At 34.3% G+C, this 13,523-nt stretch overlaps 1 protein-coding gene across 1 annotated transcript; it reads left to right on the top strand.

Moving 5' to 3' along the window:
* Positions 1–679: 679 nt before the first annotated feature.
* On the top strand, positions 680–5,077 carry LOC125675107 (putative inhibitor of apoptosis). The gene is made up of 4 exons (XM_048912606.2): positions 680–1,317; positions 2,125–2,303; positions 3,951–4,278; positions 4,711–5,077. Exons 1-4 carry the CDS (start codon positions 783–785, stop codon positions 4,905–4,907), a joined length of 1,239 nt encoding a protein of 412 aa, XP_048768563.2. The 5' UTR covers positions 680–782; the 3' UTR covers positions 4,908–5,077.
* Positions 5,078–13,523: the final 8,446 nt, after the last annotated feature.

The raw sequence follows: 13,523 nt of genomic DNA, 5'->3' as shown, positions 1-13,523 counted from the left end.
AGTGCGGTCGAATATCCAACGATGTGAAAATAAAGTTCATAAGGGATTATACAAGCAACATATGTAAATAAGTTCTGTGTCCAAAAATTACTACATTGATTTTGTTTGTTGTGCTCTTATTTGGAAACTGCTAGCCTTGGGCATTCTACGTGTAGCCTGTATACATAATTTCCTTTTATTAGCATGTAGTTATATAGCTTTAGTTTTACTTTTTTTCCCCAGTGCTTTTAATGTGTCTTGTGAGACCGACCCCCCCCCCCCCCCCCCCGCCCGCAAATAGCTGCCTGCTCTCACAAAAGGTGTCATGCTCTTTCATTCTTTAAAACTTACAGTATTATGTTTCGTATATACATTGCACATTCGTTTGTTCTGACAATCTTCAATCGTATGTCTGGAAAAAATGTTGATAAAGTGTTAGTTGACATTTTACAATATCAATTTGTATTGCGTGTTCAAAAAGTTATTAATATTTGAAACTTTCACTTGGAATTCACAAAATTACTTATTTACGTTTTCTCTTCTGAGTGTGAGTTATGTAATATTATGTTATATGACACTAAGCGAATAAAATTTACAAAACAGATTTCCTCTTTTTATTTAGTTTCGATGTCAGTTATATAAATCTGTATGCTCTGAATACGTTAACACGTTTCTTTATTGAGAGCTAAAAATAGGATATTAAAAGCCCACTTCTATTTATGGACTAAAAATCCCCGTTTTATTTCCGAACGTAAAGTGTATTTAACTAGTGTGTATTTGTGCATCTGCATTATATACACAATATGCAAAGGTTGGCAACGTTTGCAAACTATAAAAACGATAAAAATGTATTTCTTTGCAAGCTGTCTAAAGCTGGATTTCATTATGAAGGATATGACAATGCTTTGGAGTGCGAGAGCTGCAAATTCCAATCTAACAGCTGGGCGGACTTATCGGACCTGTTCCGTCAACACGAAGTGCATTCTCCGGGATGTCAGTTTGTAAAAGAATGCAACAAATGTGACAACAAACAAGAACGTTTACAAGCTACGAATGTTTCGCAAAGCGCAAGCGAAGATGCATTTCAAAGGAGAGACAGGGTTCCAAGGGCACATAATTCTGATTGTGAAACCGTGACACAGAAACCTCAAACGGACTCGAGCAATGGAAATACCACTCCAGCAAATCAGATGTTTCAGAGTTTGGGAATACATTTTGATCGTCCTAAGTATCCGTCCTATGCGGTGTTGTCAAGCAGAATAAACAGTTTCTCTACTGCAGGCCATGTTTTTTACAAACCACCTTCTGATATGGCACAGGCGGGATTCTTTTTTAAGGGTATATTTCTTCCTATTACTATGTGTGTGTGTGTGTGTGTGAGAGAGAGAGAGAGAGAGAGAGAGAGAGAGAGAGAGAGAGAGAGAGAGTTGATATCAAGCAGTCAAAATAATTCGAATCAAAAAAGAAGGAAAATATACAGTTCCAAAGTATATACACGCCCTGTATATGATATATCAGGGCTCGAAATTAACATATGTCCGTCAGTCTGTGACTGGCTAAAAGTCTGGCGGACTGACTGACATTTGTTTTAGTCAGTCTGATGGGACTGGTTAATTTTTTAAAGCATCATTTTGGAAAATATACTTAATATGAAATTTCATACACATTTGGCATGCTTCGATCTGTTTAATCAACCGGATGAATCTGATTCGTAAATATAAATTCCACATTTAAGTGTTACAATATTGTCTAAGGCATAATGAGTTAAATTTCATTTTAATGATATCAACAAAATATATTTGATTATTTCTGGAAAATTCTGTTGGACTGGTAATTTTTTCTGCGGACTGGTTAAAATTATACCCCATCAGTCCGGCTGGACTGGTGACATAAAAAGTTAGCTTCAAGCCCTGTATATATGTTTGATATTATACAATACTTTGGAACTGCATATTTACCTTCCTTTATATATATATATATATATATATATATATATATATAATATATATATATATATAGAGAGAGAGAGAGAGATGTGCTTAGTTAAGCCCATTACATGATGTACCGATAGACTGACTTACGAAATACTACAATTTTTTTGTTTGGCACATTTGGATAATTAGTTAATTTACCAAACATCTATAGGTTATTCTGATCACGTCAGTTGCTTCAGCTGTGGAGGGGGTTTATCACAATGGCGACCGGAAGATGATCCCTGGATTGAGCATGCGTACTGGTTTCCGCAATGTACATTTCTAAACCAAAACAAAGGGAAGGAGTTTGTTAATCAAGTACAACTTGTAAAGGAGGCGGATGAAAACGAGGTAAGACACAGAAATGAACATTTTATTTATTCATACTTGTATGTCTCTATAAAGCTTCTTGCATAAATCAGCAAAAACTAAAACATCATCACCATCAACAACGACATCAACAAGTCAATTTTCAATTTATTAATTGTACAGTCAAAACTGCCATAGCGACTCACTGTATTAAGCTACTCACTGTCGTATGTGACCATAAAAAGTTTCCCCCAAGACGTTACTCTATATATTGTACCTGTATTAAACGACCACCTGTCTAACGCGACCAACGACCATGATTTTTTAAAACCTTTTCGTGTATTTTCACGAAATTTTACCTCTGTTTAAGGACTGTACATTTTTCCATTACAACGCGATTACTACTTTCGATTTTGGTTGAGCCGACTATTCTGGGAATTATCGCCCCTAACACTTTCGTTTTCAAACGCACGACTATTCTGGGAATTATCGCCCCTGATACTTTCGTTTTATAACGCATAGGTTGGCGGTGATCTTGTTTAGTAGGTCTCCCCGCTGAATTAATTATTATACCAAATCTGTCAACATGCAGGGTCGTGTGTGGTTAGTTAATAAAACCCAAGTTGTTGTTTATTTAACAAAATCACGGATCAGGGAATCAAGGCCGATGTATTTGAAGGTGCAACTTCGACAAATTTTAAAAACCTAAAGAAGTGCCGAGTACGCTAGATCGGAAATGAAAATCCACCACTTGTTATACCATTATGTGAAAAATTTGCCCAATTGTGATATAAATCAGGTAAATATTGTGCTTAGGACTGAAATTTTAAACGGATTATTCGCAGTTTTCCTGCATGAGATAATCGAAGTTTCCAGAATAATGACCGGAACTAGCGGCTCACTTCGACATGTCCCGAGTATTTGACACGTCCGAGTTCAAAAAAGCTGCCTGCATTAGTTCAAAGCTTAAAAGATTTGCTATGCATGTACAATGGATATTGTGATTTATTTAATGTTTCTCAAATTGAATAACATATTTCCATCATGTATTGTGCAAAAGGAGACACAACACTTTATCATTTGCTTTCTTACCACAAGCATTGCATTTTTTAGTTACTCTTTACAACAAAGTGTTTATAAGTTGTTTACATGCATTTCATAAATGAGATTTAAATCTCATTGCAGTCATGTAAATGTGTAATATGAAATGCTTGTCTATTTAAACAGATTAAATGTAATTTTTGATGAAAAATAAATTATGATACAACACATTGTATTCTAGATTTTTAACTACAGTGTATTACTGATTTTATTTTACAACTATTAAAACCATACTTGATATTCTTAATGATAAATTCCAAATACATGTAGTCATTTTCTCCATTGTACAAATTATTTGCGAAATTCTATCCATTAACTGTGGAAAATAGGCAACCTGTATTAAGAGACCACCTGTCATATGTGACCTTTTTTCAATTCTCCGTTGGACGGTCTCCTAATACAGGTTTGACTGTAGTTTGAATCTGTGGACTTGCATGAAATGTAAACGTTTCTACGCTATGTTTGGAGTCAACCACGTGACTGCTACATAGAATTATAACACTATAACAAGTAATAATCAAACTATCAACATTCTTCACGGATGTTTATGCAAATAATCATAGAATTTTCTTTATTTCTAAATGACAGGGACAGACAGTTATAACTAACGTTCCCCATGAGACTAGTGGATTGCGCAGTGGTAGAGACGAAATAGACGCTGTTGTATTGTGTAACGTCCTTGAGATGGGCTATACTGAAGACCAGATAAAAGAGGCCTTTTCACTATGGAAATCTCGGGAAAATCATGGAGATGTAAAACATACGGATCTTGTTGAAATCCTTCTTCAACAGGAGGATAGAATATTGTTAACCTGTAACACGGCACCAGAAAACCATGGATCGAAATCGGTTATTGGAGACCAGCCTTGTTCTTACGAACCACTTAGTAACGAGATCGACACTATGAAACTTACTGGTAATGCTTTGATTTGTTTACATTTGATAATTGAAAATAAAATTCTAGTGAATTTGAACATATTTTATTGTATAATACATACAAATGAATTGGGTTATTCAATAAAATATGAGCAAATCAACTTCATAAGAAGTTTAAGTTCATTTATTCATCTAGATGATATACATGTAATGGCATGTTAGGAACAAAACGTTATACAGAATTTTGTGTAGATACATTAAATGTGTATCATACTCGGACCTCAATTTAATTCGCATATTCAAAATATCTTTTCGGATATAGATTCGTAAGTCAATCATTACTATGACACCTTCTTGAATCGTTCATCATTGATAGGTACACATTCGCTCAGGTTATTTAGGGTTGATATTTAACCAACATTCTAAATCCCAGAAAGAACTGAACTATTGTAATGCATTTCCGTTTTTGTAGATTTCCAAACTGTACAACAAGAATACAAAGAGTTGCAAGAAATGACTATCTGCAAAGTCTGTATGGAAGAAAGAGTTAGCATTGTATTTCTCCCATGTGGCCACATTGTCACGTGTACCGAGTGCGCACCAGCTATGCGCAAATGTCCGATGTGTCGGGAAATGGTAAAGGGAACTGTGAAAACTTTTTTGTCGTAGAGAACTTATCCTTAAAGCGGTAAAGTGAGCATTGATAAATGAAAGGCAAGGGCTTTTTCTTGTTACAATTAGATATTTCAATGCTTTTCGAAAAACACACTTATACATGTACAATATACATTGTATATTAAAATGTATATCATATGTCAAATAAATCATCAATATCATAATATATTTGATATGTACGTAATACATTTATCGTAACGCTGATTGGATATGAGTATACTCTACTAATTTTATAATAAAAGGTGAAGATAACAAATATTGATCATTCTCATAACTCCTATAAGCAATACAAAATAGATAGTTGGGCAAACACGGACTCCTGGACACACCAGAGGTGGGATCAGGTGCCTAGGAGGAGTAAGCTGATCCCCTTTTGACCGGTCACACCCGCCATGAGCCTTACGGCCTAACAATCGGTATGAAACAGGTCAGACAGCATTTCACCCAATGATAGGTTGTACTGACGAACTACATCGTTATAACGACCATAAAAATGCTGACTTCGATCGAGACAGTTGAAACCCATGTAACATCAACTTGTTTGTAATGCAATTATAACTAACAGCACTGAAAAGGCCACGACACTGTTGGTTATTCAAAACTCAAATTTTCGACGCAACCCGCGTCTTTATCAAGAGACATATATTACATAAACAAATAACACACACCACGAAAAACGACAAGTATCATTAAACTACATTGGTAACAAGAATGATACACTGTTGTACTGGGTGATAAAAATGGTGGTTTTGTTGTAAAGCGTGTTTACTGATGTCAGATGGTGTAGAGAGTTTGTACCATGGTCGGGTCGGGATTAAAATAGAATTATTCTTGAAAATTACAGAAATCAGATAAATTTAGAGGGAAAACTTCCAAAACAATGTGATTATGAAATAAAATGGTGGGAAGATAATGATATGGAGTGATTAAGTTCAAAACAATATTTGGTAGTCCGTACCATTGATGCTTCGGATATGGTAAATAGTGTGGACAACGAAAAATAATATGATTGCCAGAAGAACACGAATAAACAACAAAGTCAATCAAAAGACACAGATCAACAATCCAAGAGGTGAATGGGAGAGAAGTCTAAGGAAAAAGATACTGTATTAACTTTTTCAAGCTAATTTATTTTTCAAGGTCAGACAAATTAAAGCCGCATTCTAGAAATTCTAATATCACAACATAATGAACTATGCGAATTCGAACTTCTGTTAATTTGGAATAATGTTTAAACATAGTTTAGAGATCTCAAGATGATATATTAATGATATACTAGTCTTCAAGGTCAATACATTTTTTCTTATTATCACACCCCCCCCCCTTTTTTTTAAAAAGACAATAAAAGCCGCAATGTCGAGCCTTAACAGCATGAATAATGCTATTATATTCTTAAAAGAATAATCTTTGTATTTGGATAAGTATTGCAAAACGATTCAAAACCAAGAAATGAACCATCTTCATTGATTATACCATTAAGTTGTCTGATGCCGCTGTCAAACATTTGTTTATTATAAATGGTTTTCCACCAATATGAATATTTGGGTTATAAAATAGAGGTGCATCAGCAACAACATCAGACTTTTTACTAAGGTTATGCAATGTAAGCCATGATTTAAATACATCTATCCAAAATTTATTTTTCAAAGTTTTCAAGAATATTGTAATGTACTAAATTCCACAGTTTACTAATTTGCTGAAGTCCAACTTTGGAATAAAATGTTCCATCCCTCTATTTGAAAACATGAGATATCTTATACAAAACAACTTCATAGATGCTATAAATGCCATTAGGTTTACCATTTTTAAACCCCCATCTTCATATTTTTTAACAATTACCTCCTTTTTCACCCTATGACTTTTATTATTCCATATAAACAAGAAAAATATCTTTTCTAATTCCTTAAGGTAAAGTTCAGAAAGATTTGGGTTTGACATTGAAATATGGTAATAATGGCAAAACCAATATCTTGATAACTGTAATTTTCCCTATGGGAGTTGAAATCCTTTTCTCCCATTGTTTGATTATATATTTAATCTACACTAATTTTGGTTCATAGTATAATTGTGGTATATTCCATATGTCAAAATGTATTCCTAACAAAGTAAATCTAGTGGTACCCACCTAAGCCTGTAATTTGGCAGCAAAGTCTCATTACTATATTTTTTGGAACCTAACCATATTACATGAGTTTTTTCATAATCGATATGTAGTCCAGATATTTTTTAAAAAATAATCTAAAGTTTTAAAAGTTTCTGCGAGAGATTCTTCACTGCCATCAAGGATAAGTGAAGTATCATCAGCTAATTGTGAGATCTTTTTTTTCTACATTATTTACAGTAATGCCTTTGATATTCTTATTCATTCTAATTATTCCTGCCCTTTCTAAAGAAAGTTCGGGTATATTGTTGTTACCCTGGTCCGTCTGTCACACTTTTTTCTTCCTCAAACTGCTCTTTTATTTCAAGTAGTAACCAATTGATCTTTTGAAATATTATAGGTGGTGTACTGTAGACATATAATAAGGTTTTAGAATATTCAATTTACCCTGGGGGCAAAACGGGGGTCAAAAAGGACGTTTTTTCAACAAAAACCTGGTTCCCAGAACTCCTCCTACATTTCATGCAGTAGCCCAATCATCTTTTGAAAGATGATTGGTTGGATCCTGTACATGTGCAATAAGGTTTCGGAATTTTCATTTTCACCCTAGGGGCCAAATGGGGGTCGAAAATAATGCTTTTTAACACAACCCTGGTTCCCAGAACTCCTCTTACAATTTACACAGTAGCCTAATAATCTTTTGGAAAATGATTGCTGGTGTCCTGTAGATGTGCAATAAGGTTTTGAAATTTTCATTTTCACCCTAGGGATCAAATAGGGGTCGAAAATGACGATTTTGTACAAAGAAACCCTGGTTCCCAGAACTCATCTTACATTTTACACAGTAGCCTAATAATCTTTTGGAAGATGATTGCTGGTGTCCTGTAGATGTGCAATAAGGTTTTGAAATTTTCATTTTCACCCCTGGAGTCAGATGAGGGTCGAAAAATGACGTGTTTTTTTTTTGCACAAAGAACCCTGGTTCCCAGAACTCCTTAAATTTTAAGCAGTATCCTAATAATCTTTAGGGAGATGGTTGCTGGTGTCCTGTAGATGCACAATAGGGTTTCGGAGTTTTTATTTTTGCCCTGAGGGCCAGGTGGGGGTCGAAAAATGACGATTTTGTACCAAAAAACCCTTGTTCCCAGAACTCCTCTTACATTTTAAGACTGATTCTATGTAACTATCAAAATTCAGTGGCCACGGTATGTCACAGATTTTTATGAAACTTTGTGTGTAACAATATTATGATAGATATAAAACAAAAAGGACATGCAAAGGTTTGACTTAGCAACGGTTGCCATGGAAACCGATCCTCTAACAACAGCTGGACAAGATATGCACATGTATGTTATATTTTGAATAATCAAAAATTAAACGCTATTGTTTATAAAAACAACAATTGTAAAAATTATTTTGAGCTAGGTTCTAGCTTTTAGAAAAATTTTTGTATTTATTTAATCCTTGAAAACAATAGAAATAATTATTTTTATGATGTATAAGGGTTTGATATATGTAATTTTTAGAGAGGGATAAAATATATTTGCCCAGTCATTTGGTGTAAACTCACATGCTAGTAAAATGTATTGAATCTTACTTTAAAAAAGTACAGAAACACATTTGTGGAGAAACCAAAGGTAAACACATAAACCAGTAGTTTCCTCTGGTGCACAAACCAAAATACACCAGAAAGAGTTATTGCCCTTTGTAACACTCTCTTGTATTGGAGATATGAACAGCCTTCATTTGTTTTCAGTATGGCAGGCCAGGAGGTGGAAATTGAGTTTATTCAATTTGTTCTTCAGAAGTTTATCAATATCAGATGCTCTTTGTTCACTTAATTCACTACCACGATCTTTATCTTCAATTGTGCTAAAGGATTCCGGTTTATTTCATGGAATACAAATCCGTTTGATCTTTGCCATAGTCACCGGACTCTAGCATCCAATCGTCTACGTATTCGTAGAAAAAGTAAATGTTGTGGAATTTAACGCTTTATTGCATCACATCCGACTAAAAAAATGACCAGGGAAACAGAAGGCTGACAGACATATTCATAGAAAATATGAAAAAGCCCTGCCTGTTGCCGTGTTGGAACTTGTATTGACGTAAGTATTCTATTTGATTTAGAATCCAAATTCTAAAGTAAAGGCTGAATAAAATGTATCAGAAAATTTGGCTTTTAGTAAACATATGAGAACCCTAATTTATTTTATACTACCAGCCAGGCTAGTCAGCTATAGTGGTATACATGTAGACTGAACATTGTAAGTAGTCCTGTCATTTACTGCATGGGTGTACAATATAGAATACTAGTTAATAACATTCACTCAGGGGGTTTCCTATCACATTTACACAGAGTACAGGATCTGTAAAAATTGGGGAATACTTATAAAATCATGTTTCATGTGGACATTTTCAAAAGGACTACGCTTAATTTATGTAATCCTAAGTGATGACTCTCTCTCTCTCTCTCTCTCTCTCTCTCTCTCTCTCTCTCTCTCTCTCTGACTTGTCAAGTTTACAATAAAAACAAACATGTGAATGCCTGTGTGCATTCTAGATAAAGATTGTTAAAATCATATATATTGGTGAGCCAGGCTACTTTCAAGTTTGTTTACCTGTGGTAACCCCCACTAATATGTGATGGTTCTAATCTACAGAAGAAATCACACAAATACTATTATGATTTAAAGTTTTCTCATCTCTGTAATTATGAACTTTAGGACACTTGATTTGGAAAACTTAAATGATGAAAAATTGATGATTTTGAATTGGGTCCTGTAACTGGGCCCTCAAATTTTAATACATGTAGGTCCTGTCAACAGAAGTAAATCAAAAAATATTAAATGTAAATTGTAAATATTCGAATACTTTTGAATTCTTACTTTTTCATCCAATAATCACATATTTTGGCCAAAGTACATGACCACTATTTTATGTAATTAATGTGTGCTTTTCTGTGTTTCAGCTGTATGAGCATCATACTGTGCAAATCACCTAAAGATGGAGTTGACCAAGTTGCTGACTTTGAGGAGGTAAATATTCAGCATTAATACATACACATTGAATACATAATTTGAAATTTAAATTTGAATCCCCGTATTATAAATCCTAAAACAAATTAATAGATGTGGGGAATGTGGTACATTGGGTTTAGTTGCTTGGTTATAGAGCCTGAATGGAAACTGAATTCTCTAGAATAATCACAGGAGACCATCCATTTTTTATGCGACATGATGACTTGAAACGTTTTCATCACAACTTCCTAAAAAAAATTTATTACTTCACTTAATTAGCATACTCAAAAAGATTAGTTGTTTTGTTGTCAATGACGCACATATATATGTACACATGTGTATGAGCTCAGTATCATTTGTAAAAATGATTAATTCTAATTAGGTCAATGTTGAGAATCACTCAAGTGACCTACATGTTGCTATTTGTGTGCGTCAGTCATCATAAGACGTTAATTGAACATTGATATTTTTTCTTGATAACCACCCTTCCAATTCTTTTCAAATTTCTTTTAAGCATCTTTGCGACAAGGGGAATTAACATAGATTGTAAATCTAAGGACTCTGGATTGACGGTACTTTTAAAAATGCTCTATACCAAAATTGAGAATTTTGTTTTAGAACCAGGGTTTGATTTCTTCAATTTTATTGAGAAAACTTTTTCAGATATACACTTCGTTAAATTGTAGAGTTGGGGAAGGGGGGGGGGTTATAAGTGTATTTGACATTTATTTTTGTCCAAATTATACAATTAATACTGAGGATTTCAGTAGTAGTCTGTTTTTAAAACAACAGACACCTAGAATTAACAGCACAATGAAAGCATGCATGTGATAAGGAGGGGGGGGGGGGGGGGGGGTACTTCATAATAATGCCTGAAAATTCTTAACAAGTAAATTTTAACAAAAATTTTACACTAGAGATGCCAATTCAAGATAATTAACATGCTTTGTTTATTGGCATCTGGTGTACAAGTAGTGTTGTTCATTGTGAAACGATAAATTAATAATGTACATGTATGTGTTGGTTGTACATGTGTTTTAGGCATATCTTATTGCATGTTTTGTTGTGTTTGGTTGTCGAAAATATTGATAGGAATTAATAATGAAGAATTGCTGATATACTAAGGACATCATGATTCTGATCTAAAGAAATTGAGGACTAGTTAATCTTTACATACTTTGTTACATCATGACCATACATTACTTGCAAGAAAAACACACATGGGCCACATGCATGTAATCAGTGACTAAAACATTTTGTTCAGTTATACTGTTTTCAAGTCATTACACTTAATTTTTAGAAAAATTCCTTAACTGGCAATTGATTGCAATCAGAAATTGCAAATTTTCTATTTATTCCTTACTTGACACCATCGAATGACAGTAATGTGATGCGTGCTCCCTGTAATCAGGGGGAAATAACTCGTATAGCATTGTGAAAAATGTAGCTCATTGATTATTCATATACGTTTGAAATATTTTATGGTTATACAAGATTTTTTACAATAACTATTGAAAAAGACTCGAACACAATTTATGTTCATGTTATGCATAAATCTTATTAAATCATTGACTCCGCAAAATATTATGACATCACATGAGGGTGGAACTACCTTAAATAAAGCTGAATGCTTATGAAGGAAAAACAGAAGGGGGTACCAAAATTGCGAATTTCGAAAACACAGGGTTGTGAATGTGGGTCCAAACGAGTCATATAGTGTATAACATGGATTTTGTAGCCCTTAGAGCTATAGTGATACTTTGAATTTTTTTAAATTTGATTAATACTCAGGTAACCAATAAGGTTTGTGGACATTTTGTTAATTTATGAGTATTAACACTATTAATAGCTCTTCAATACAGCATAAACACATGTATACAAACTGTATCAAAACATAACATCCTTTAGGCCAATTCAACTTAATTAGTAAGATTATCATCCTGGGTCACCAAAAAGTATGGGGCAGACTGTGGGAAGATTTTATTTTTTAATTTTTATTTTCTGAGAAATATATTGATGACAAACGAGTTTTTTTCAACAGAAGTGCATAATTTAATGCCAGATATAAATCTATGTTATTTCACAGATGATTTTTGAGGGGCGGGTGGGCAGGCATGATAATCTATCAACTAAGTAATTAATTAAGTGGTAAAATTACTATTCTAGCATCATGAATGATCTTGTACATTCAAGGTGAAGATAACGAACAGTGATCAATCTCATAACTCCTACAAGCAATACAAAATAGATAGTTGGGCAAACACGGACCGCTGGACACACCAGAGGTGGGATCAGGTGCCTAGAAGGAGTAAGCATCCCCTGTTGACCGGTCACACCCGCCGTGACCCCCATATCCTGATCAGGTAAACGGAGTTATCCGCAGTCAAAATCAGTGTGCCAAGAACGGCTTAACAATCGGTATGAAACACGTCAGACAGCATTTGACCCAATGCGAGGTTGTATTGACGAACTAGATCGTTATAACGACCATAGAATTTGCGAAATGCTGACTTCAATCGAGACTGTTGAAATCCCTGTACCATCAACTTGTTTGTCAGTAGCTTACCTCGATTTAAAAACTGACTATACCCAGAACAAGCTCTTGCATATCGAATCAGTTGAGATATATAAACACCATATGCAGGTGATAATGGAATATTGCTACATAAATGTGGGAAGTTGACGATGGAGAAGCTGAAATCATCCCGTTTGTCATACAATTGAGTTGTTAGTTTGCCGTTAATGTCTACTTTCAATAAAATATCTAAGTATGAAGCAGAAGTGGACGACTCTGTGGTGTCCTTTATTTCGAGCTCACAGGGATATATCAAATCGACATATGAATGAAAGCTATCATTGTTAATAGACAAAACGTCATCGATATATCTAAAAGTCGAATTGAAGGTCACAGCGAGAGATTTTTTCTTCTCACGTAGAAGTTTTTGAATAAATTCTGCTTCATATGAATATAAAAACAGGTCAGCTAACAAAGGAGCACAATTCGTGCCCATGGGAATTCCAACAGACTGTTGGAAGACCTGATCACCAAATACCACGAAGATATTGTCAATGAGGAACTCTAGCATATTTTTTATTTCAACTTCAGAGTACTTGTGCGTGGAATCAGAGTGGTGTTTAACAAAGTAAGTTTTTGAATGACTGATCACTAGATATGAATATTTCCGTTTTCCGTTTTTGTTGAAGAAGCAACTGTCTATGATGTCAAAAAGTCTAGTCTTTAATTTATCGTGAGCAATGGTCGTGTATAGTGTTGAAAAGTCATAGGTTTTAATGCTATTGATTTGGGAAAAATTCTGTGATTTCAAGTTTACTAAAAGTTCTTTAGAATTTTTTAGAATCCACATTTGATTAATACCACTTCTGGCATATGTAGTCGCACAGTAAGTTTGAAGTTTCTCCTTCACAGCTGTTAACATTTTCGTGAGGAGCAAAGATAGGGGCTTGGTAGAGCACTTACTGGATCCAGCA

The sequence above is a fragment of the Ostrea edulis genome, chromosome 3 (genome assembly GCF_947568905.1).
Source record: "Ostrea edulis chromosome 3, xbOstEdul1.1, whole genome shotgun sequence".
NCBI lineage: Eukaryota > Metazoa > Mollusca > Bivalvia > Ostreida > Ostreidae > Ostrea > Ostrea edulis.
The sequence above is the reverse complement of the archived record's forward strand: the minus strand, read 5'-3'. Positions and strand labels throughout refer to the sequence as shown.